This window comes from Arachis hypogaea, chromosome 5 (genome assembly GCF_003086295.3).
Source record: "Arachis hypogaea cultivar Tifrunner chromosome 5, arahy.Tifrunner.gnm2.J5K5, whole genome shotgun sequence".
In the NCBI taxonomy this organism is placed as follows: Eukaryota; Viridiplantae; Streptophyta; class Magnoliopsida; order Fabales; family Fabaceae; genus Arachis; species Arachis hypogaea.
This window is the reverse complement of record NC_092040.1, coordinates 41,652,264-41,675,603: the sequence shown is the minus strand read 5'-3', so window position 1 is coordinate 41,675,603 and position 23,340 is coordinate 41,652,264. Positions and strand designations below refer to the sequence as shown.

At 35.5% G+C, this 23,340-nt stretch overlaps 1 protein-coding gene across 1 annotated transcript; it reads left to right on the top strand.

Annotated features, from left to right (window-relative positions):
- The first annotated feature begins 22,184 nt into the window (after positions 1-22,184).
- LOC112799682 (heavy metal-associated isoprenylated plant protein 39) lies at positions 22,185-23,040 on the top strand. The gene is made up of 3 exons (XM_025841740.3): positions 22,185-22,314; positions 22,419-22,494; positions 22,578-23,040. The coding sequence occupies exons 1-3, from the start codon at positions 22,288-22,290 to the stop codon at positions 22,886-22,888; spliced, it is 414 nt and encodes a 137-aa protein (XP_025697525.1). The 5' UTR covers positions 22,185-22,287; the 3' UTR covers positions 22,889-23,040.
- Positions 23,041-23,340: the final 300 nt, after the last annotated feature.

Below are 23,340 nucleotides of genomic sequence, written 5' to 3'. Positions count from 1 at the left end.
AAGAACTTTGGTTCATTCTGCAAAAAACTTGCGTCTTTGATCGTTTGTTATGACTTTTCTTTTGTCATTCTCCTTTGAGAAGAATGTGGGCTTTTAGGGTTTTGTTGCTGTTCCTGTTTCTTTTCATCGTTGCCTGACTCCTTTTGTATAAAAGTTCTAGCTTTTGTTTTGATCTTTTGTCTGAGAGGTGTTCGGACTGTTTAGGTATAGATTGTCGGCTTCTCTTCTCTGTGTTCTTGCCCTGTTGTTGCCTCCAAAGGGTGCCCCTGGACTTTCGTGTGAGTCCTGGAGTTTCTCTTTTACTGCTGTATCTGACATCTGATATTTGCTGTTATTGTCCGAGTTGTTTCCTTATTTGTCTGAGTTGTTTGGTAATAACCCCATGGTTGACCTATGTCTTCTTGAAAAAATATTGCTGAGATGTCTACTAAGATCCTAGATGGCATGTCTGATTGACTGGATTCCATAGTTTTAATGCGTGTTACTGTGGCTGACCTTGAGTACTGTGTGTGACTTAGGAGGTTCCGTAGAATTTGTAGGGATAAGGATGAGGAGAAGAATTATGAGCTGGTGTCGTCAGACTCTGAGGAGAGGATTTGTTTCCTTCCTTGTTGTGGTCTTGTAATGTAGCCTGGATGAGGCTTCTATTATTGCCCCCTGGTTTGGTGTTGGCTGATTTTGAAAGTGCATCAGCTTGGGCATTCTGCTCCCGAGGTATGTGTCGGACTTCATATTCCCCGAATTGTCCGAGCTGTTGGTACTGGCTGATTTTGAAAGTGTATCAGCTCGGGCATTCTGCTCCCGAGGTATGTGTCGGACTTCATATTCCCCGAAATGCCCGAGCTGTTTTCTGTTTTTGTCCAGGGTCCCCCGAATTGTCTGAGCTGTTCTCTAGTTTTGTCCAGGGTCCCCCGAATTACTCGAGGTATTTTTTCATGGTGGGATTCTCAGCTTGGTTGCTCCCTTCTATTTGTGAGGTGATTACTTGTGAATCACTGGCCATGGTGAGCTCCTACCTTCTTAGCTAGCCTTAAACCAGCGAGTAGTGCCTCGTATTTAGCTTGGTCATTTAGCTTGATTTGGCTTCCCTAATCGCTTTATATAATTACGCCTGCACCACTCCCAGTTTCGTTTGAAGAGTCGTCCATGTAGAGTTTCCATTTTGTAGGATTTTCCGGGGTGTCAGTGTACTCTGTAATAAAGTCGGCCAGATACTGTGATTTGATGGCTATCTGAGCTTTATGTCGAAGATCGATTTCGGATAACTTGACTGCCCACTGTAGAATTCTTCCTGTTAAGTCTGTTTTCTGTAGGATGCCTTCTATGGGCTGGTTGGTCTGAACTCTGATAGCGTGAGCTTGAAAGTATAGGTGGAGTCATCGAGAGGTGAGTATGAGGGCGTAGGCGAACTGCTCTATCTCTTGATAGTTTAGTTCGGCCCCTTATAGAGCCTTGATGATGAAGTAGACGGGTTGTTGCCCACTTTTGTCTTCTTCAACTAGTGATGAGGCTATTGCCAGACTTCCCACTACGAGGTATAATATGAGCTTTTCACTTTCCCTTGGTTGGGTAAGAATGGGTGGTTGCCCCAAGAATTTTCAAAATCTCAGAAGGCTTGTTTGCACCCCGTAGTCCTATTCAAACCTCTCTCCCTTCCTTAATATACCTCTTTGAGGTGTCCTTTGAGATGATTTAGAGATCCTTCCTCCTGCGAATCCTCCATGAACATGTCTCTCAGGGGTGTGAGGTGGACGTTCAACTCGTTCGACCTCTTTGGTGTGAGCCGTTCGACTTGTCCGACCTCTTTGGTGTGAGGTGGACCTTCAACTTGTCTGACCTCTTTGGTGTGAGGTGGACCTTCAACGCGTCCGACCTCTTTAGTGTGAGGTGGACCTTCAATGTGTCCGACCTCTTCGGTGTGAGGTGGACCTTCAACGCGTCCGACCTCTTCGGTGTGATGTGGACCTTCAACTCAACTCGTTCGACCTCTTCGGTGTGAGGTGGACCCTCAACGCGTTCGACCTCTTTGGTTTTGGATTGGACGAGGTGGTGGGATCTTCTCAGTATTGCATATTTCTCGGTAGACATCCACAAGAGACACCCGAAGGGGTGTAATTGTGGTATTTTCTAGGCTTCTCTCCATGTTGATCTTCTTTTTTCTTGGACTCTTTATCCTTATCTCGAGAGGAGTAGGAATGTTCGATTTTTGAGATCTCTCCTAGTCGAGAGTTTTCTTCCATATTGATGTACTTCTCTACTCGTTCTTGTACCTCGTTTAGAGATGTTTGGGTGCTTCTTGGATATTGAGTGGCTAAAAGGTCCTTCTCGTAGACCATTGATGAGGCCCCTGATAGCTGCTTCTGTTGGCAGACTTTGTATGCCCAGACATGTTTTATTGAATCTTTCCACGTAGTTGCGAAGGCTTCTCTCGATCTCCTTACTTGATTCCTAATAGGCTCGGTGCGTGTTTGGCTTTGTCCCTCTGAATGGAGAATAACGAATTGCATCTGAGGCCTCCGTGAGATACATCCTGCTTCTGAAATTGCTAAGATGATAGCTTGGATCTGATGTGCCGTCGTACGGAGTCATGTCTGGTGCTTTGAAGTCCTTTGGGACCTTTAGCTTTCATGATCTCTTTGGTGAATAGATCTTGGTCCTTGCAGGAGCTATCCTCATGAGAGGATCGATTAGCTTTGACCTTGAGATCGGCTTCGAGTTTTAGGAGTTTGTCCTCCAATTTTCGGCGTCGCTTTATCTCCCTTTGTAGGTCTTTCTCAGCCTTTCGTTGATGTAGGGTTTCTTTTTCCAGTTGTTTTAAATGGTCTCGAAGCGCCTCCATGGATCCCGCATTTGGAGAATCCTTTTCGTTGTTAAGTTGAGGAGTATCCTTTGGTATAGTGTCCGCATTTTTGTGCGGCGTTCTATCCTCTAGATCTGAAACGTGGTCGTTGTCATGGTTGTCCGCCATGGTGGTGGGATGACTTCCAAGTTCTCCGGCAACGGCGCCAATGTTCTGAGGGTTACCTGAAACTGTAGGTCGATCTCGGTCGAGATCTTCTATGTTGGTCGGAGCCGACGTGTCCGGCAGGTGTATAGCGGCCAGAGCTGGTGTGTCCGACTTGTGGAACTGAGAGTGCTGCTGATCCTTTGTCACTGAAGGCTGGGGGTACCTGCAAGGGACTCTGATGCTTAAGTTAGCAAGGGTATTAAGCAGGTATTGAGTAGAATCAGAGTATGAGTTATACCTGGGTGCTCCAGTATATTTATAATGGTGAGGAGTGACCTCTCTGGAGATAAGATAGTTATCTTATCTTATCTTATCTTATCTTTGAGTGAAGCCATCTTATCTTTAGTGGAACCGCCTTTATTTTTCTGGGCTTTAGCTGCCTTTAGATTGGGCTGTGTTCCTTCGTTTTGGGCCTGCTTTGGGCTCCTTTGGCGATTTGGCCAAGCTTTTTGAGAAGAGCTCGGATAGTCTGGCCTGAAGAGGTCGGTCGGCTTGTCGCTAAACATCCCGGGTCAGACAGCTTGACCCAGGGTATGAGCACCATTGTATCTGAAAAATCAATTATAATATCCAAACAATAGTCCCATAATGAAGCATGAAATTAAGTTACTCATTCTAATTATCAAAAACACTCAAATCAAAATCTTAAGTACATAAATAACAAAATGTATATAAAATAACAGATGAAACATCCAATTTTTGGATAGAAAACTACTATCGCCATCTAACAGCAAAAAAGGACAAATGTCAAAAGCATTTAAGGAGCGTTTGAGCTTGTTGGAGCACCACCTCCAAAACTGCCAGCACCTCGACCAAAGCCAGGCCTTCCACCAGCACCCTGGATGATGGAGAAAGAAGACAAACTAATTCAACAAAACATTTAGAAATGTAGAAGACAATTTCCAGAAGCATGAGATCTAAGAAATACTACTACACCCAAAAACTAGCATAAACCATAATTGTTGTGAATACCGAACAATAGTGCTAAACAAACTTGTACTAGCATATTATGCCAACAATCAAATTGTATCAGATCATTCCATAAAATTGCCACATCTTGAATTACAGAGAGAAGTACGAGTTTGTAAAATTTTCAGCAACTCAAAACATCATAAGATGGACGTAGAAGATGCAACATTGCTCTCTACAATAATCAAATAGCATTCAATTGAATAGAGAAAGGAAAATTATAGAGTATAGATGCGAGGATACAGATATTTCTCTTTGAGTTATTTCGTACTGACAGGTGTCCCGAGAGAGCCGCTTCTGATTGTTTGCTGAACAGTGTAACGTGAAGCGACCACACGAAGCCTAGTAGCTCATGCTGGAAGGGAATTGGCTCTATTTGGATAGAAGGTGCTGCGCCTGGATGTGCGAGGACTGGGCCTGGGTTGGATGGACTCCATATAAGGCCTTGGATATGAGTGGGCCGTGGGGCATCATGGTTGAAAGGGAGGAATGAGTTAAAAGCATACTGTAAAATTAAGTAATTTTATGTTGTATGACTCTTGACCACAAAAAAATAAGGTTGTATGACCCAAATGAACCCGAACAAAATTTTTGGTGAACATTGAAGATTAGTGTGCCTTTGGATTACAGTTTATAAACGAGAATTTGTATAAAATTGATTTTGTAAATTTGATTTTGGTAAAAAGTAAGTTTGTATTGAAATGATTTATGTTTGGCCATCTTTATATTAAAATGGATTATAATAAAATAAATATTATTTGGATTACTCTATTCAAAATCACTTAAATAAAAAATTACTAAAGTAGACATCAACTTAAATAATTTAATTTATATTATCCTATTATTTTAATTTAGATATTTGAATAATCTTATTAATTAATTTTATAATAAAATTAATATTTATTTATTAAAATAAAAATAACATATAAAAATTAGTAAAATATATTTTATATTAAAAATAAAAAATATAAATTATATATATAAGAGTATTTAATCAAATATGTTACATTTTTTTAATTTTAAGTATTAACGTGAAAATGTTAATTTAGTATTTTTTTACATCGTATTTTTATTCTAATACTCTCAATAATCTTATTCTTAATATTATTTTGGAATCCAACATTTATGATTTTATTAATATTTATGATTAATTTTTTATTTAATTTGTCTTTTTTAATGGGATAATCTATTTTATAAAAAAATTACAATAAAAATTGTATATACCATAATTATAATTATAAAAAAGAATACTAAAAATAATAAAATTCAATATTTATCTTGATAGTGATGAAAACAAATCTAAAAATTATTGATGATGTATTTTATATAGTATATTTTTAGTTCTCTTAGTACTCTTCTTTAGTACCCTATAGTTTTTTTGTAAGACCCGAGAAAATTATAAAAGGATTAATTAGATAATTAATCATCAAATTAAAATAGTTAAAACGTGTTCGGACGGAGTCAAAAATCAAGACTAAGGAATTTGAATATTTAACTATGATAATTGAATTCATTGAATTTTTCTAAATGGAAAAAAATAATCTTCTGCGAAAATACGCGTATTGATAATTCAACCGGCAGTACCGACTTAAGTCTGTCTGGCACTGCAAGTGAGTGAATTAATTATAAGTAAATAAGATTAAGAATTGTTGTGACATTATAAAGTGAATGTCGTTTATTAATTTTATTGTTAATTTATTTGGATATTGGGCCGGAGGCCGTAAGAGGGTGAGAAAACCCCCCTATGAGGTAAGTGAAGGTAATCGGCATGAATTATTGTAATGGTGGTGGACTTGGAGATTGAGCTAGGCAAGGCTTCAAGGGTTGAAACCACCGACATTCAAGGTACGGGTTTGAGTTTCGAGTAGGTATTATGTAAAGTTATGTGAATGCCTAGGTTAGTTGACCCTATGATAAGTGTGGATTGAAATTGGTTGTTGTTGGGGATAGTGAATGGCTATATATATGATGCAATTTTGCTTATGTCTTTTTTTCACGGGCTCCTAGTATATCATATTCCTTCCATTATATACGTATGTATTTTGTTTTTAGAAGTCGTGATACCTCACTACCATTGATTTACGACTTAGGCGTAAAGCTCTGTGTAGTTGGGTGTTACATTTTTACTATTATTATTATTTATGGTTAATTTTTATTTAATTTACTTTAACTAATAGAATCAATATATTATATTATAAAAAGCTAATAATAAATATAAGAGAAAATTCTACTCCCTTCCCCTCTGAGATGCTAAAATGACACTTTCTTCCCCTCTATTTTATAAATGTACATTTTCCTCCCTTCCAACTTTTAAAAAACCTCCTCTTTAATCCATTTTAAATTTTTTGGGTTAACTAGTATTAACTTTATCCATTTTTAAGAAAAAATAATTAATTTTTTGAAAAAATATACCCATTAGCAAATATTTTATTTTTTATTATTAAATTTTGCTTACCAAAATACTCTTTAATAAATATTTTTATTGATTAAATTGTATTTTTATCAAAATATTTTTTAAAAATTAATAATTAAATTATTTTTTCTAAGATACCTAACCTTCAATCATTTTTTAATTATTAAATTATAATTTTATCAAAATTTTTGTTAACAATTATTTTTATATTTTATTATTAATTTTTGATATCAATATTTATTATTTTAACATTAAATAAAAAATTTTTACCACTGTTAATATGTATAACAATTAATATATATTGATATTGAAAAATAATCTTACTAAAATTTTTTATTTAATGTTAAAATAATATATATAAATATCAAAAAATTAATAGTAAAATATTAAAAAGTTGTTAATAAAAATTTTGGTAAAATTATAATTTAATAATTAAAAAATTATTGAAGGGTATTTAAAAAAATAATATAATTATTAATTTTAAAAAAAATACAATTTAATTAATAAAATAATAATTTATTAAAGAGTATTTTAATAAGTAAAATTTAATAATAAAAAATAAAATTTTTGTTAATGGGTATTTTTTAAAAAAATAGATAAAGTTAACATTAGTTAACATAAAAAGTTTAAAATGGATTAAAGAGGAGGTTTTTTAAAAGTTAGAAGGAAGGAGAATGTATATTTATAAAATAGATGGGAGGGGAGTATCATTTTGACATCTCACAAAGGAGGAAAGTGGAATTTTTTCTAGATATAATATACAAAAATCATAATTATAAAAGTGTATAATGTCAATTAAAAATTTAACAAAAAAATAAAAATAATAAATAATAGAAAAAGAGAGCTCATATATATAAATAGAAATAATAAAAAATTTATAAATAATATAATAACATGTCTAAAGGATAAAATTGGTAAAGAAAAAATAGATGTTTAGTTAAAATGGCTAAAAGTCTGTTAGTGAAACGCAGAAGCTAAAAATTATTGAGTCTGTTAGTAAACATGATTTTGAATACAAAATCACTTCTGCGTTTGCCTAATAAAAAATTAACCAAATAAAAAATTAAACTTTCAAGAAAGTTAAACGTACTTTTTGTTTTCGGACGGATCTGTTAAACACACTCTTAGTTTATTTAGCAGGAAGTAGTTGCACCGGATTCGATTGTTTAAAATTTTCAATCGATTGTTTAGAATTTGGCAAATCCATATTATTTTGGTGAATTCAATCGATTGAGTAACAAAAGCAATCGATTGAATTGTGAGACTTCAGGTTACTTTGAAGCATTCAATCGATTGGAAATTGTAAACAATCGATTGAATTATAAAAAATCTACATTTAATTCATCGTTCAATCGATTGGTTAATATGACCAATCGATTGATTCATGCGAAAATTATGCTTCCTTGCAATTTTTAATTGATTGTTTAGTGATGAACTGTAATCGAATCGATTGGTTTTTAAGGAAACACGATTTTATGATTCCTCGCGAACGTCATGGATCAAATTTAATCTTTTAATCTATTGGAATAGCTAAAAAATTTATTAGGATCAATGGAAGATCTAATTCGTTATTATTTTTGTTCTTGATTGTTAATAAACATGATAAATTTATGATAAAATAATTATTTATAAAATAAAAAATCGTGGATAAAATAATTATTTATAAAATAAAAAATTGTTTTTATAATTAAATAAAATATATGGAATTAATGTGTAATTAAATTTAAAAAGGACTATTTAGTAATTATTAAAAAACATTTTAAAAAACATGTTCTGAGACCACCAAATTCGGTGTTGTTTTAGTGTTGTACTCGTTATAAGTTAATTTTGTATAACTTAAAAAGTAATGAATAAAGAGAACGAATATTTTTTTTTTGGTTTACCCAAACGGTATCCTCCAACCCGACAGGTTAAGGACTAATCCGTCGCGGATCTGAGCTCCATTTAAGGGTCTGCCGCTGGCCAATGAGTTGCTGCATGCACAAGGCAGGGTTCGAACTCCCGACACTTGCTTAAGCGGACGAGTGAGCTGACCACTCGACCAACCCAAGTTGGTTAAGAGAACGAATATTAAATACCTAAGTATGGCACTACTAGATTAACATTTTTGGGCTCTCCTATTTTCCAGGACCATGCTGGATAGTGGATACAATATATCTCTCCCCACTCACTAACACATAATATTTTGGGAGGTTGGGGGCTCCCCAAAAATCTGCTTTCTCCAAGGCCCACACCCAATAAAAACCCACACGTCCAACCAGCCATGAATCAACAGCTCAAGTTATGTTTATGAAAACAGCTAGGCTCACTCCATCTAAGCCTACACCGAATATCTACCCTCGCAGCCCCTTCCGTTTTGCAACCCAACGGCACACGTGTCTCATCTCTAGGCAGAAAAAACAATATCTTTACATCTTTCCCAACTTTGACTTTACAGTAGAGCGACCCATAGAGAAAATATACAATCATCTACCAGTGAATACACCAAAAACGATATAGACTTGGTGCATATTCACCTCAGTTATATGAACAAATGAATAATGTTCAACACTTGAAACTTTAAGCAAGCATGGAAGTACACAATAATTTGCTCGTCGCACACAAAACATCTTAGACTAACAAGAACACAGTAAACAGAAACAAACTAAAAAAAAAACTAGTTTCAGTAATAGCAATTCTGCAATCAGAAACAGGGCACACATACAAACACCACAGCTAAAGTCAGATGGTATTAGTAACTAAATACATGAAAACATTAAAAGTTGTCATTCCAAAATTCCAAAAGGTAATAAAGAGGAAACAATGCCAATTCCAAAGAAACAAGGATGCATGTGAAATACTCCAAAAGAAGGTCTGTAGTCAGCACTCAGCAGGAGCACAACTCTTGTCTCTTCCACGGTATCCATCACGGTCACCAAATTTGTGCTCTCCCTCAAAGCGAGGTGAACCCCCTGTTCAATCAACCATAACACATGTTGGCAATGAAACAAGATGAAAAACAGGAGTAAGAAAGCAGGCAAGAATGATGAATTTCCTGAGACGGTCACTCGGTGGCCGCCAAAAGGCCTTCTAAATGGCTTGGCCTGCTTCTTGAGAGTGGCAGGGACGATTTCAGAAGGAAGGTTAAGGTATGTCCTGAGATGCTCGATGCGTAGTTGGTGAGGAACTAATAATAGTGCATCCAGGTGAATGTCTCCTTAACATTCCTTGGATTTGAAGCTCTGCATCAGCTTAATCACCTGCAGAATAGGCACATCAATCTCAAGGTGCTTCGCAAGATTGAAGTCCTTCTTCACGTAGCATACTCCCTCTACAAATGAATTCATTCAATCTAGAATTCATTAAGTAGGAGAATATATCAAACAAAATGAGCGAACCTTGGGATAGGTATTTGCAGATCTCCATGCGGTTCTTCTCCAGAATGATCTGAAGAATTGAGAAACAAGAGAATGAATTGAAACAAGAGAAACAAGATTATTCTGTCATATTGAAGATGTTGACCTGAGTTGTCTAGGTGATGTGCATATTCCGATCCTTTGCTTAATGAGGAGGCTTGCATTGGTCTTATAACATCCGTGACTATGAAGGAAGTTAAGGCAGCTGTTTTTAACATGAACTCCTTTAAAGTTTTTATGTTGGATGGTTTTCAAGTGTTTTTCTTTAAAGAATACTAGAAGATTATTGATTTTAATATTTAGAATATGGCCAGACAGGCTTTCTTGAGGGTCGCTATCGATTCCAACATGATGGAGACCATAATTGTTCTTATTCCAAAGGTGGAAGCATCGGTATTTATGAAGGATTTTAGGTCTGTTAGTCAGTATAACATTATTTATAAGATTATTACAAAGATTCTGGTCAATAGAATCCTTCCTTACCTTATAGACATTATTAGTCTTCTTTAAAGAGGTTTTATTCTAGGAAGAAAAATTTCTGATAATATCATTATTCTGCAAGAGGAGCTTCATTTCATGAAATAAACTAAATTGAAGAAAGATATTTTGACATTTAAAACTGATCTTGAAAAGGCTTACGATAGAGTAGACGAAAGATTTTTGGAACAAATGCTAACTGACTTTGACTTCCCTCGTTTCATTATCAGATTGATTATTAATTGTGTCATAACCTCTTCTTTATTTATTTTTTGGAATGGTGATAGATTGAATGCTTTCTCTCCTAGGCATGGACTTAGACAAGAAAATCTCATGTCGCAGTATTTTCTGTGTTGTGTATAGAGCATTTGGTTTGTTTTATTAATCATCAAGTAAAGATGGGAGTTGGAAGTCAGTTGTTATTTCTAGAGGGGGACTAGAATATCTCACTTAATGTTTGTGGATGATTTACCTCTTTTTTTTTTTAAATAAGAAAATGGCAAGTTAAAATTGTAATGACAGTCATGAAAAAATTTTGCAAAATTTCGGGGATGAAAATTAATGTAGAGAAGTCCAAATCGTTGTGCTCCAAAAATGTTTCATCAAGAAAAAGAAGACAATTTTACTAGTGTTTGCTTTATTAAATTTGTTTAGGATTTGAAAAAATATCTTAGAGTTAATCTCAGTCACTCCAGAATAACTCATGCCTCCTTCAATGAAGTTTTCAATAAGGTTAGGAGAAGATTGGCCAGCTAGAAGGGTAAATTATTCAACAGGATTGAAAGACTTTGTTTGGTTGATTCGGTTATAGTGGTAATTGGCAATATCTGCTTAAATCTGTATGGTACTATGCGAGAATAATTGAAAACAGTAAAAAACCTTAGGAAAACATTTAAAATTAAAAACCGAACACTAATTTTAAAGGTTTGCCCCGAAATTGGGCCAAACGGACCAAAAACATTAACGGATTAGACCAAATCCAAATTAGACCCAAGCTCAACATATATATAGACTTAAATGAAGGTCATTCAGCCTCAAACACAACATAAACACACTAAGGGCAGCTGCATGAGTTGAGAGAGAAGAGGAGAAGAACACTATTCACTTCTCATTTTAATCGACCATATCTCGAGCTACAGTGTTCTGATTCGCGTGCCGTCAGCGGCTACGCGAAGCTCTCACCGAGCCCGTTAGTTCTATCTAACCTTTGTTGGTAAGATTTCGAATTTTCATCTCATCTCCTCTGCCCTAAAAATCCAAAAATGTGGATAATGGTTTTGAATGAATTTTTGTGTTTTTTTTATTGTCTAGGTGGTACTTAAGGTTGGACAATTAGTGGTTTGTTCCCCAAACACCATCGAGAAAGGTAAGAAAACTCTTTATCTTGTAAAATTGTAATTATGGTGAATCCTAGGTTGATTGGTTATAGGTTATGTGTATATATAGCTTGAAGTTGTGATTGTTGGCATTTATTTGGAGCTTTGGATTGATTGTTGGTGATTGGAGGCTTGAGTTGGACTCAATTTTAGAATTTTGGCATATTGAGAATCGGCCAAGATATGGTTTCAATTTCCTCTATGTAAAATATAGTATTTCTGGACACTTATACTAGTGACCTATAGGATAGATTTGGATTGAATTGGTTATTGAGCTTGTTGATTGATGATGTATGATGAATTGATGACTTTGATGATTTTGGATGAATATTGTTGTTGATGTTAACAAATAGTGTTGAATATTGATATTGAGTATGAATGAGGTTGATGTTGATAATTTGTTAGTGATACAATGATGATTGATGATTGTGTTGGGTGAGGAATTATTTTAGTGTGATATATTTGATCATTGGAGTTGAAGATTATGTAATGTGAATGGCGATATGGTAAGATTGGTAAAATGAGACACAAAAGGGTAAATTCTAAGGTGAATTGAGGTTTGGTGTGATTTTGGTTTAGTTGGTTATGAATTTTGGAAAGTTGAGAACCTTGTAATTTTTGGTAAAAACTAGTTTTTGGTGAATTTTAATGGATCATAACTTGAACCTCAAAGCTTGAAATTGAATGAACTTTGTTTTAAATTAAAGGTTGCTTTGAGAGCTTTAAATTGATATAAAGTTTGAATAAAATGAATTTTTATAGAGAAAGTTATAGCTGGTTAAAATGTGGTGCTAAAAGCTGAATTCTGCAACATTTGAAATTTTTCTAAGTTTTGTATTGGCTGCGTATGCGACAGGGGCGCGCGACGCGACCAACCCATTCGGGTTGGGGAACTCGCGTACGCAAACGCTGCCTACGTAAGCGAGTAAGTGGATTTTTAACCCTTGCGTACGCAAACTTTAACAGGCGACGCGAGCAACCCCTTCGAGTTGGGACACTCACGTACGCGAGCAGGGGGTTACGTATGCAACCACCCGTTTTACTCGTGTGCGTATGCACAACCCCTGTTTTGCTGAAACATGATTTTTTTCCATTTTCGAATGTTCTCTAACTTTCCAAAATTACTTAAATTGCACTTTAAGGGTAACATCTTGTAGTTAGGTCTAATAACTAATAGAGGAGGATTAGTGACTTAAATAGGTGAATTTTACATGAATTTACAAGACAGAAGTTTAGGTCTTTGGAGTACTAAGGAAGGATTTGTTGAGTGAGATGGAGGAGTACTGCAATAACAATTGACATAATGAGTTGTGGAAATTACGAATTTATGGTGGTTGAGATGAGTTTGGGACTCGGAGTGGAATGATGAATTTCTGATATACTGAAAAATGATTTCTGAAACCACTGATGTATTAATTTTTAATGAGATTGTTGAGACGCTATGCGCCTAGCAGGGACGGTAGGTTGACCCCGCCTGTCGAGGTCGCAGCGGCGGCATAAGGACAGTAGGTTTATCCCGCTTACGTTGAGATGTGAGGTCCGTGGTAAGAGTATCCCACTCGCATCCTTTCGAAATCACTATAGGGTGCAGGCACTAACATCCTGGACCATGATCCGGGCACCATATCTTGAGGGTTCCCAATATGAGAGCGAAAGGCAACGTCTCCATGGAGATGTGTCGGGTTGACAGTTGAACCGACAATGTGATACCACAGCCAAATAGGACAGGCATTCATTATGTGCATATTCTATTTGTTTGCTTGCTTTGCCGACTTGTCTGGTTTGCCTAAATGTACAACATGCCTAAATGCTTATTGAATTACTTGATATACCTACTTATACTTGTGCTTTACTTGCATTGTTATTATCTGTGACTTTTACTGGAATTGAGGAGGTTCAGAAAGCAGTGGCGATGGGATTGCATGACAGTTAGGCAGGCAAAGACTGTGAGACAGCGAAGAATTGTTAGATTAGAAATCCACTAAGTTAGATTTATCCTTTTTCACTGTGGTTTCAAAGTGAAGGTTTTAAATTTAATTATGTTTTGAAGCTTGAATCTCATGATGGATATGAAGCACATGCAAGTTTTTCTTTTTCCTAGAAGTATCACAGGTAAATTAGAATATATGATGAGGACTTTTCTTTAGAAAGGACAGTCTAATAGTAGAGGATTAAATATTGTAAGTTGAAAGGGTTTAGTCACTCTAAAGAAGTACATGGGTTTGGGGATAAGAGACCCTTTTTGTACCAATACTGCTTTACTTGGGACATTAGTGTGACAATTATTTTATCAATAAGATAAGCGATGAGTCCAATTGTTAGCTACCAAATATCAATCTTTCGAGGATGATAGTTTTAGTTTCTTGACAAGTAAGGGATCTCATGTTTGGAAAAGCTAGCTTGTGTAAAATTTGGGGTGTCTTGAGGGAGAGTTTTGCATGGTGTATAAATGGGATTGATCAAAATTTTTAGTTTTTCAAGTGGAGGAAAGAACGATTGCTTTCTTATGAAATGGATTATATTCACATTTTTTATTCTAGCTAGTCATTGTATTTTGGATCTTTGGTTGCATGGTAAGTGACATGCGGAGAATATATATTCCCTTTAAATCAATTTTTGAAAGAAAATATTCTTTTTTACAATCTAGATGCTCAAGCGGGATCAAATTCAGCCATTCAGGTTGTTGGTATTGGTCTAGATCATCTTTGAAGATGCATAGTATAAGCAATGGTTACTTGTAGCTATGCAAAAAGAAATTCGGCTGGAAGGAGAGAGGGAATTGACTTTGACTTTAGTGTCAACTTATTCTAAAAAAGCAAAATTTTTTTGTCTGACTCTATCTTAGAGATGTGCTGCCCATTGCAATCCTTCGTTTTAAGAAAGGTATGTTGAACTCGAATAGATGTTCAAGGTGTCTTACTTCTTAGGAATTGGTGCTGCAGTGCATCAAGATTGTCCTAAAGCCCAATTAGCTTGGCGAAACTTGAAAATTACACAACACCCTCTAGATTTGACTTACTGATTTTTAAACATAGTAAAAATTACTTGTTTAGATTTTTTTTGGGACTGTGGTAAAATTAATGAGCAAAGAATAATGATATTTTTAATATCGAAGATCTTTGGTTTCGTAGAAAAGTATTAGGTATGACTTTAGCTTTAGGAAAAAAAAATAAAAATATTTTTGAATTGCAACATACTTCTATAGTTCTATTCCATCTTTTATAAATAATTTTTGAAATTCTCATTCTATTGAGTATTGATATTTATAAAATTAATTGCAATGCTAGTTATTTTGATGATGGTGTTAGAGTAAATTTTGCTTACATTATTAGAGATAGAATAAAAATTGACAAAAGAGTTGTTTGGATATAATAAATAGCAACAGGTGAGCTGTTTGTTATTTAGAGAGGGTGAGCTGTTTGTTATTTGAAAATGTTATTTTTTGTCTGAAATTCATGTCAGAGGAATGTTATTTGTAAAACTAATATAATTATGTAGAGACTTTTAATATTGTTACCAACTACCTTGGTGGCTTCTATTCTAAAAATCTTCTTGTGCATAAGATCAGGGACATCATGTATTAAAATTGGTGTGTTGAACTTAGGTTAATTTTGAGAGACATCAGGCACGAACTTAGTGGTAAATATTATTAGAGATAAGTACGATTTTGGTCCCTAACGTTGAGGGTCAGAATCGAAATTGTTCCTCTTGTAATTTTGGATTTAAAATCGTCCTTAACGTATTTTTTTGTATTAAAATCGTCTTTTTAAATTTTTTTGGACAAAAATGCCCTCCACTACCATCAGCACCTTTACCTCCATCACCACCACCACCACTTTTACTCCCACCACCACCATCACATTTACCTCCACCACCAAGAAAAACAACATCAATAAAATCAACACAAATTCAACAAATCCAAAAATCAGAAATTCAACAAATCAACACAAATTCAACAAATCTAGAAATAAAAAATTCAACAAATCAACCCAAATTTAACAAATTCAACAACCAAATTAAAAAACAACAAATCAAAATCAGAAGCAGGCAATCACAAATGCAGAAGCAGAGACAGTCATAAAATCAGAAACAGAAACTCAAGCAGAAGCAGATACAAAAGAAGAAGATGCATTCAAGCAGAAGCAAATGCAGAAGAAGAAGATGCTGATGTAGAAGTCGAAGCTGCAGAAGCAGATGCAGCAGAAGAAGTAGAAGAAGCAGATGCAAAACCACCGCTGCTACTGTCCGAGAAGCCATCTCTTCTGCAAACCAAGACTGAGGTGAGTGAGGGCTGCGAAGGAGGGAACTGCTCCGCCCATCGCCGCCTGTGCTGCCAGATCCGTCGCGGTCAGCTACCACAGGGTCGCCGTCAAGCTGCGTCGGAGGAGGGGGCGCCGTCGCCGTGCCTCCATCGTCACTGAAGACGCCGGTGGTCGCCGCTGCCTGTGAGGGAGAACGCGTGAGGCGGTGCTGTGAATAGGGATTCTGCCACCAGAGCTGCCCAGAACCCCCTCTTCCCGGCGCTCCCTCTCTCTTTTCCCTCTTCTCTTCTCCCCCGTCGCAACCCCTCTCCTTTCTTCTTTCTTCCGGCGATGGCGACGGCAGCTCCAAGCTTCGCCGGCGCCGTCCCCTCCCCCCTTCCCCTTCCCCTCTCCCTCCCCTCCCCCTTCGCATTTCCTTTCAGTCCCCACCCCCAAAAACGCATTTCCTCTCTCCCCTCCCACCGTGTTTTTTTTCTTTTTTTTTTTAATTTTATAAATTTTTTTATTATTAAAATAGAGGGTATTTTTGGAATAAAATTAAATTTTTTTTAAAAAAGAACGATTTTAATAAAAAAAACACATTAAAAATAATTTTAAATCAAAATATATATTAGGAACGGGTTTGATTCCGACCCTTAATGTGAGGGACCAAAATAATACTTATCCCATATTATTACAAAGACGCCGCTGAAGATGAAGCATCAGCATGTCGAGCTTCCGGTTTGTGGAAGGAGTTTGAGGGATATGTTCTTCGTGTTTGTTTTCCTGCTGGTTTTTCTTCCTTTTCTTTTCCTTTGTTTAGTTTGTTAAGTCAAAAAAAGAAAAAAACAAATGGCCAGTAAATTATGATTACATAGTACTACTTGTGGAAGAATTGTTTTGGGCAAATTGCATAAATAAATAAGGTGGAGATAAAAATTACGGATTTACAATATTTCATAAATTTACTTTATATAAACGAATAGAATATAGAGTTTTCACACTTTGAACGTAAAATCTTATAGAGTGCCGCAATTTTAAAAAATTGATTAACAACATAAAATATTATAGTACAGGAATTTATAAAGAACTGAATAATAATATAATGAGCAATGTTAGGAGATAACAATTTTTGTGATTGGTAGTCAGCAAATAGTCATTAATAATAATTTAATAGTGTGAGATTTTATCTAATGACTCATATTTCTCTGTTAGTTACATACTGGCCAAAATTTAATAGAACTGCTGTTCCCTAAACTTTTCCTAATATAAAACCATATAAAATGCAGGAATTTATGAAGAAATTTTGCAAAATAAAAACCGCAGCACCTCACAGGATATTATATGAACAAATTCTAATTAGACGACGACAAATGCTAAGTTTTCATGCGCAAATCATGTCCTTCATGCTTTTCAAGTATAATATTTTTTTCTTTCTATTGTTACTATGTATGGAGTAGAAAATAAATATTTTCCTTAAACACGAATATTATAATAAGTAATAATTAACCGACGAAATTTCAGTTCTTTCTAAATTCAATACCCGCCTATTATTTGTTAGTTGACTTTTATCATATTTTTGTTTGATATTGACATTCTTAATTATTATAAAGAAAATTGTGTATATTTAACATGATTTTTTCTATTAAATTTTTAAGATGATTATTAATTTCTTATTTCTATATTTTTTAAAGTATTAAATGCTTGAACAGAATATTAATATAAATATGTGTAAAAATATTTTAATCATATATAATTTATTAAGAACAATATTCTTTTATATATAATATGTTATGAAATCTTTTCAAAATTAAGACATTAGATTTACTAACATAACTGTGATATTTAAATGACGTTAAATATAGAAAGTTTTATGAAAATTTAAAAATATTTAATTTTTAATATTTTTATGGTGAGTTAATATTTAAAATAGTTTTTGAAATTTGACCTCTAATTTAATTTAGCTCCTAAATTTTTAGTTGACTCAATTAGAGGAGCTCAATACAAGGAGTGGGGCAAGAAGAATAACAAACAAAGAAACAAAACAGAAAAATAAAAATAAAAATATCCGGAGCACCCATTATAGCCATAACACCTCAATGTCATTTTCGGCATTATCATCAACAACAAAAAGGATCCACACCTAACCACTCAGTGTAGCTCTGAAAGGACATGTTGATAATTTTCTCTATTCCTTTTTCTTTATTCTAAAAGATTATTCGATTTCGCTCCAACCATATGTTCCACACAATGGGACAAAAGTACACCATCCATCTCTTGCACTCCTCCTTCCTATTTGATACCTCAGACCAACTCTAAAAATGCTCATTGACTGTATCCAGATAAGTCCACAGCATACCAACATATGATATCCAAGCACACCATACCTGCTAAAAAAACTGCATCCAAGAAACAAGTTGTGACCATTTTCATCACCTCTATTACATAAAACACATAAAGTATCTTCTTGGTTGATAACCCCGAACCGACTTAATCTCTCATTCGTATTGACCCTACCAGTCAAAACAAACCAAACAAACAACTCCACTCTAGGTGGGACAAGCCCTTTCCAAATAGTTCTAGTAAAGCTGTAACTTGATATATCCTCTGGCGCCATTTTCACCTGCAACACCTGCACAAATGAGTTAGTAGAAAAAACACCTTATTTATCATATTTCCACACGACTCTATCCTCTTTGCCATATGCAAGTTTGACTAGTCTCAAAATATGGTGAAGCTAGTTCACTAGTTCCAATTTCCATTGGAATAGTTCCCTCTTCCATTGGAAGTTTCATATCCAGACTAACCCATCCCAGAACCCACAATCTCCTATCACAGAATCTTTTTTATTTGAAACAGAGAAGAGCCTTGGAAAATGATCTTTGTAGGACCCTCCAAGAATCCAGACATCCTTCTAGAACCGAGTTCGTCTCCTATCACCCACCTCTATAGGCAACCCAGTAATCATCTTCTGCCTAACTTCTTGATTCTTGAACTGTAACTGGCAAATATCCTTCTACGGACCCCTCCCCTGATTAGGCAATTTTTGAGAGGATAGAAGCTCATTTGGATTCAAGTTATTACAGGAGTTAACTACCTTCTTCCACAATGGACACTCCTCCTTCAAGAACCGCCACCACCACTTAAACAGAAGGACTCTGTTGCGAACCACAGCATCCCCAACTCCCAGCTCGCCTAGTCTTTTAGGAGTCTGGACCACTTTCCACTTAACCAATGCCATATCATTTCTCTCATCCTCCTTACTCTATAAAAATCTTCTTTGCAAAAAAAATCAATTTCTCTACAACAGCTTTCGGCATCTTGTATAGCCTCAAATAATACACCGGGAGACTATTCAGTACAGATTTTGATAAGCACCAACTTACCGGATTTATTTAGCGCATTGGCTTTCCAGAGGCTCAGCTTTTCCTTCACTTTGTCTATTATTGACTTCCACATCTTAACCAATCTTGGGTTCGCACCTAATAAGATGCCTAGATATTTAACTGGAAGAGTGTCTTGCTTGCAGCCTAACACACTACACATATGTTGTACCCACTAATCATCACAGTTAATGGGAATCAAACTCGATTTATCAAAATTAATGCTTAAGTCTGACATCAACTTAAAGCAACGAAGCAGCCTCTTATAATTCTTGATGGTCTCTTCCTCAGGAGGGCAGAATAAAATAGTATCATCAACAAACTGGAGGTGCGACAACTCAATATGATCTCTCCCAACTAACAACGGCGATATTCTACCGTTTCTAACAGCCTCTCCAAGCATTCTATGTAGGACATCAACAATGAGAACAAACAAGAATGGAGACAGAGGATCACCTTGTCGCAGGCTCCTTTCCATCTTGAATGGCTTAGAAGGCGAGCCGTTTATGAAAACTGACATGGAGCACGAACTCACACATTTCATAATCCATTCCCTCCATCTTCATCTAAACCCCATCTTCTGCAATACTAGGTCTACAAAACTCCACTTTACTCTGTCATAAGCCTTATAGAAGTCTAACTTTATTATTGCCGCTTCCTTCTTCCTCAATTTGATCCACTGAACCGTTTCGCACGCGATAAGGGCCCATCATGAATCTTCTAACCTTTAACAAACGCACTCTGCATCTCGCCTACTAGTTCTAGCATAACTACTCTCATCCTCCTAACTAACATCTTCGAGATTACCTTAATTGACTCAATTAGTATCTTAAAATTTTCAGTCGTGACTCAAGTTATTCTTTCCATCTATTTCTGTCATCGAAAAATAATATGGCATGTTTAGTTGACACTTGATTCAATCTCTCACCGTTTTGAAGCACATCGCCCCTACACTCCAATCTCTCTCACCCTCAGTCTCTCACAAAACACAAACTACTGGGAGCTCACTACTCACCCTGGCCCAGACACCACTATACCATCAGAGCTACGTCAACAGCTTAACCCACCTCTGATCTGTTCATCGCCAATGCACACTCTCCACCGTCGTCGCCGCGCCTCTCGCCAGATCCTATTTTCATGAGAGAGAGAGAGAGAGAGAGAGAAATCTAGCTATAACTGAAGGAGGAGAGAAAGTGGGAGGACTTCAGTGATGATCCACAGTGACAATGGAAGAAGAAGAAGAAGAAGAAGAAGGGAAAGGAGAGAGGGGTCGCCAGTGGCGGTGGCTGAGGAAGATGGTGGTCGAAAATGGCAAGAAGAAGAAAAAGAAGAAGAAGAAGAAGAAGATAGCCGACAATTAGTATGAACGACGTGACAATGAGAGGGAGACAGTAGAAGAGAATGGTTCGGTGCTGCGTTCACAATAAAGGAAGAAGAGACTGCGAAAAAGGGGGTGGAGAGGGAGAATGGAAGAAAAGAAAAAAGGGAGGGTGGTGGCATGAGAGTGGTGGTTCAAGTGAATGTCGGCAGTGAGGGATATGGCTGGCGACACAGTGATGATGATGAGGAAGGTGATGACGGTGTTGAGAGAAGGTGGCTACGTGGTAGTGTGAGAGAGAAGAGAGTGTTACTGCTAATGTTTTGTTTGAGAAAGAAAATGGGAAAGCTAGGGCTCACACGGCGTCGTGTTTACAACATTTTGGACACCAACAACTACACGACATCATTTACATAGTGTCAGGTATCAATTAAAATTGTCACGTTATCTTTTCGGTGACGAAAATGAACAGAAAGAATAACTTGAATCATGACTCAAAGTTTCGTGATACAAATTGCGTCAATTAAAAATTTAAAAGACTAAATTAAGTCGGAAGTCAAATTTTTAGCGACTATTTTAAATATTAATTCATATTTATTAAAAAATCTAAAAAATTATCTACTTTAAATAACCTTTACAAGTGGTTTATTTTTAGGGTATTTATTAGCAAAACTCATTATTTTATTAGTTTAAATACCCTATAGGGTGGTGCAATTTTTATTTTAATTTGCTTAAGTTTCTTCATAAACTCCTAAATCCTATAAAGTTCTACCCCCTATAATGGGTTTATATAAAATAAATTTAGGACTGAAATATAACATTTAAAAAATGTTGTAAACGGATCATTTTTAGTTTCCATTTTATTTGTTCAAGCAATTTGCCCTTTTGTTTACTTAGATGGCGAATTGAGTAATATCTCCGTATGGACTGAAGGGCCAAGGGTGTGTGGTGTGTTACTTGCGAAGCGTATCAATAACCCATACTTTTACTGTTTTACACAAAGAATTGCTTCTAAGATTTAAATTTTGATCATGTGGAACTCAATTGTTGGGTCACAATCAACTCTAGAATAGTGATGTTAGTTTCTTGGCTGGCTATAACGATGTAGATATAGTACTGGAAAAGTAACACTTATTTTAACCCTTAACTAGTTGGAATGTGTAATTTTTACAGTCCAATCTGTACTAAACAAAGTTTTACTGTACTATTGGTAAAAAGTTAAACTTAATTCACAGACATAGAAAGTAGAAACTTTTCACGTGAATGGCCGAGGCTGTAGGGTTAAGGAATGCAGTAGGTGCAACATCTAAAATCTAAAAATTAAAAAATGTTATATAGGAACCATATCAAAATTTAAATCTTATGATTATGACACAAAATAAAATATATAAATAACGTGAGGGGAATAAATGTTGACGGAAACCAAATTAGGAGCACTACAGTACTACACTTGCTATGGAAAAGTAGTTTGAGTTGTTTTGGAATCATGTATGAACAAATAGAAAGTCAGTCCTTGCAACTTCTGGTAGTTCCTTCTACAACACGTAATTGAATTTGCTCCTTATATACCTTTCTTCTGCCTTTTGTTCCATTCTTCTTTGCATTGTCTTGCTTTATATAATTAACACCCTTCCACTTCCACTTCTATGCCTCTCTACCTTTCTTAAAATAATAACAGTTATTCAATAGTCCAACTCATCATTGTCAAATGAAGCTGAGTGACGAAATAATGAAGGTAAGAATTCCCATCTTCTTATTATGCCACATTCTGTTTCCCTCTTCTCTTCCTTTAGTCCCATGTATTCCATTGAAATCGTCACGCACCTTCTTGTTCTCTAGTTGATGATTCTAAATGTGAACTTGCATGATGAGAAAGCAAAGCAGAAGGCCATGAAAGTGGTTTCTAGCATTAAAGGTACTAACACACAAATACTCTAAAACTCATAATGCAATTTTTATGGATTGTACTTATTTTCATATATATGAGTTGAATGATAGGAATTGAGTCAATAGCGATGGAGATGAAGGAGAAGAAAATGACGGTGGTTGGTGATTTTGACGCAGTGAAAGTGGTAATCACATTAAGAAAGATATGTCACACAGATATAGTGTCACTTGGACCGACAAATAATAAGAAGGATGAGGGCAGTAATGAAAAAGGGAAGAAAGATGGTGATGACAAGAATAACAAGGACGATGATTCAATTGCGGAGCTTGTTAAGCTATACAAAACCTACAATCCCCACATGACCATGTACTATAACGTTCACAGTCTCGAAGACAATCCAAATGCTTGTATCATTCTTTAACTTTCTAGCTGGGTGCTCTTTAATAATTTGTAGGTAGCTTCTCTATATGCATGGAGTAATAATTTATAATTAAATCAAAGATTTATAGTAATTTACTAGACAAATCATTTCTTACATACACTACATATATAAACTATTATTATCATAGTGAACTCTATACTTCTTTATTCTTTATGAATTATTTTTCACGGGCATTTTTTTTCATACAAGTCTTTACAAATTATTTATATTTATGCGTTTTGTGTTATTACTTACATTCTTCTTCTTCTTTTTGTTACCGCACGTTCTTCTTCGTTATTTTTCTTTTTCGTTATCATTACCATCAACATCACCTTTTCCTCCTTCCTTTTTCATTGAAATTTCTTTTCCTCTTTTTATTATTTTGAATCCAATCAAGTGGTTGAGATGTGGTTCAATTCAGAAAAAAATGTAGCATTAGAAGAAATATTTTT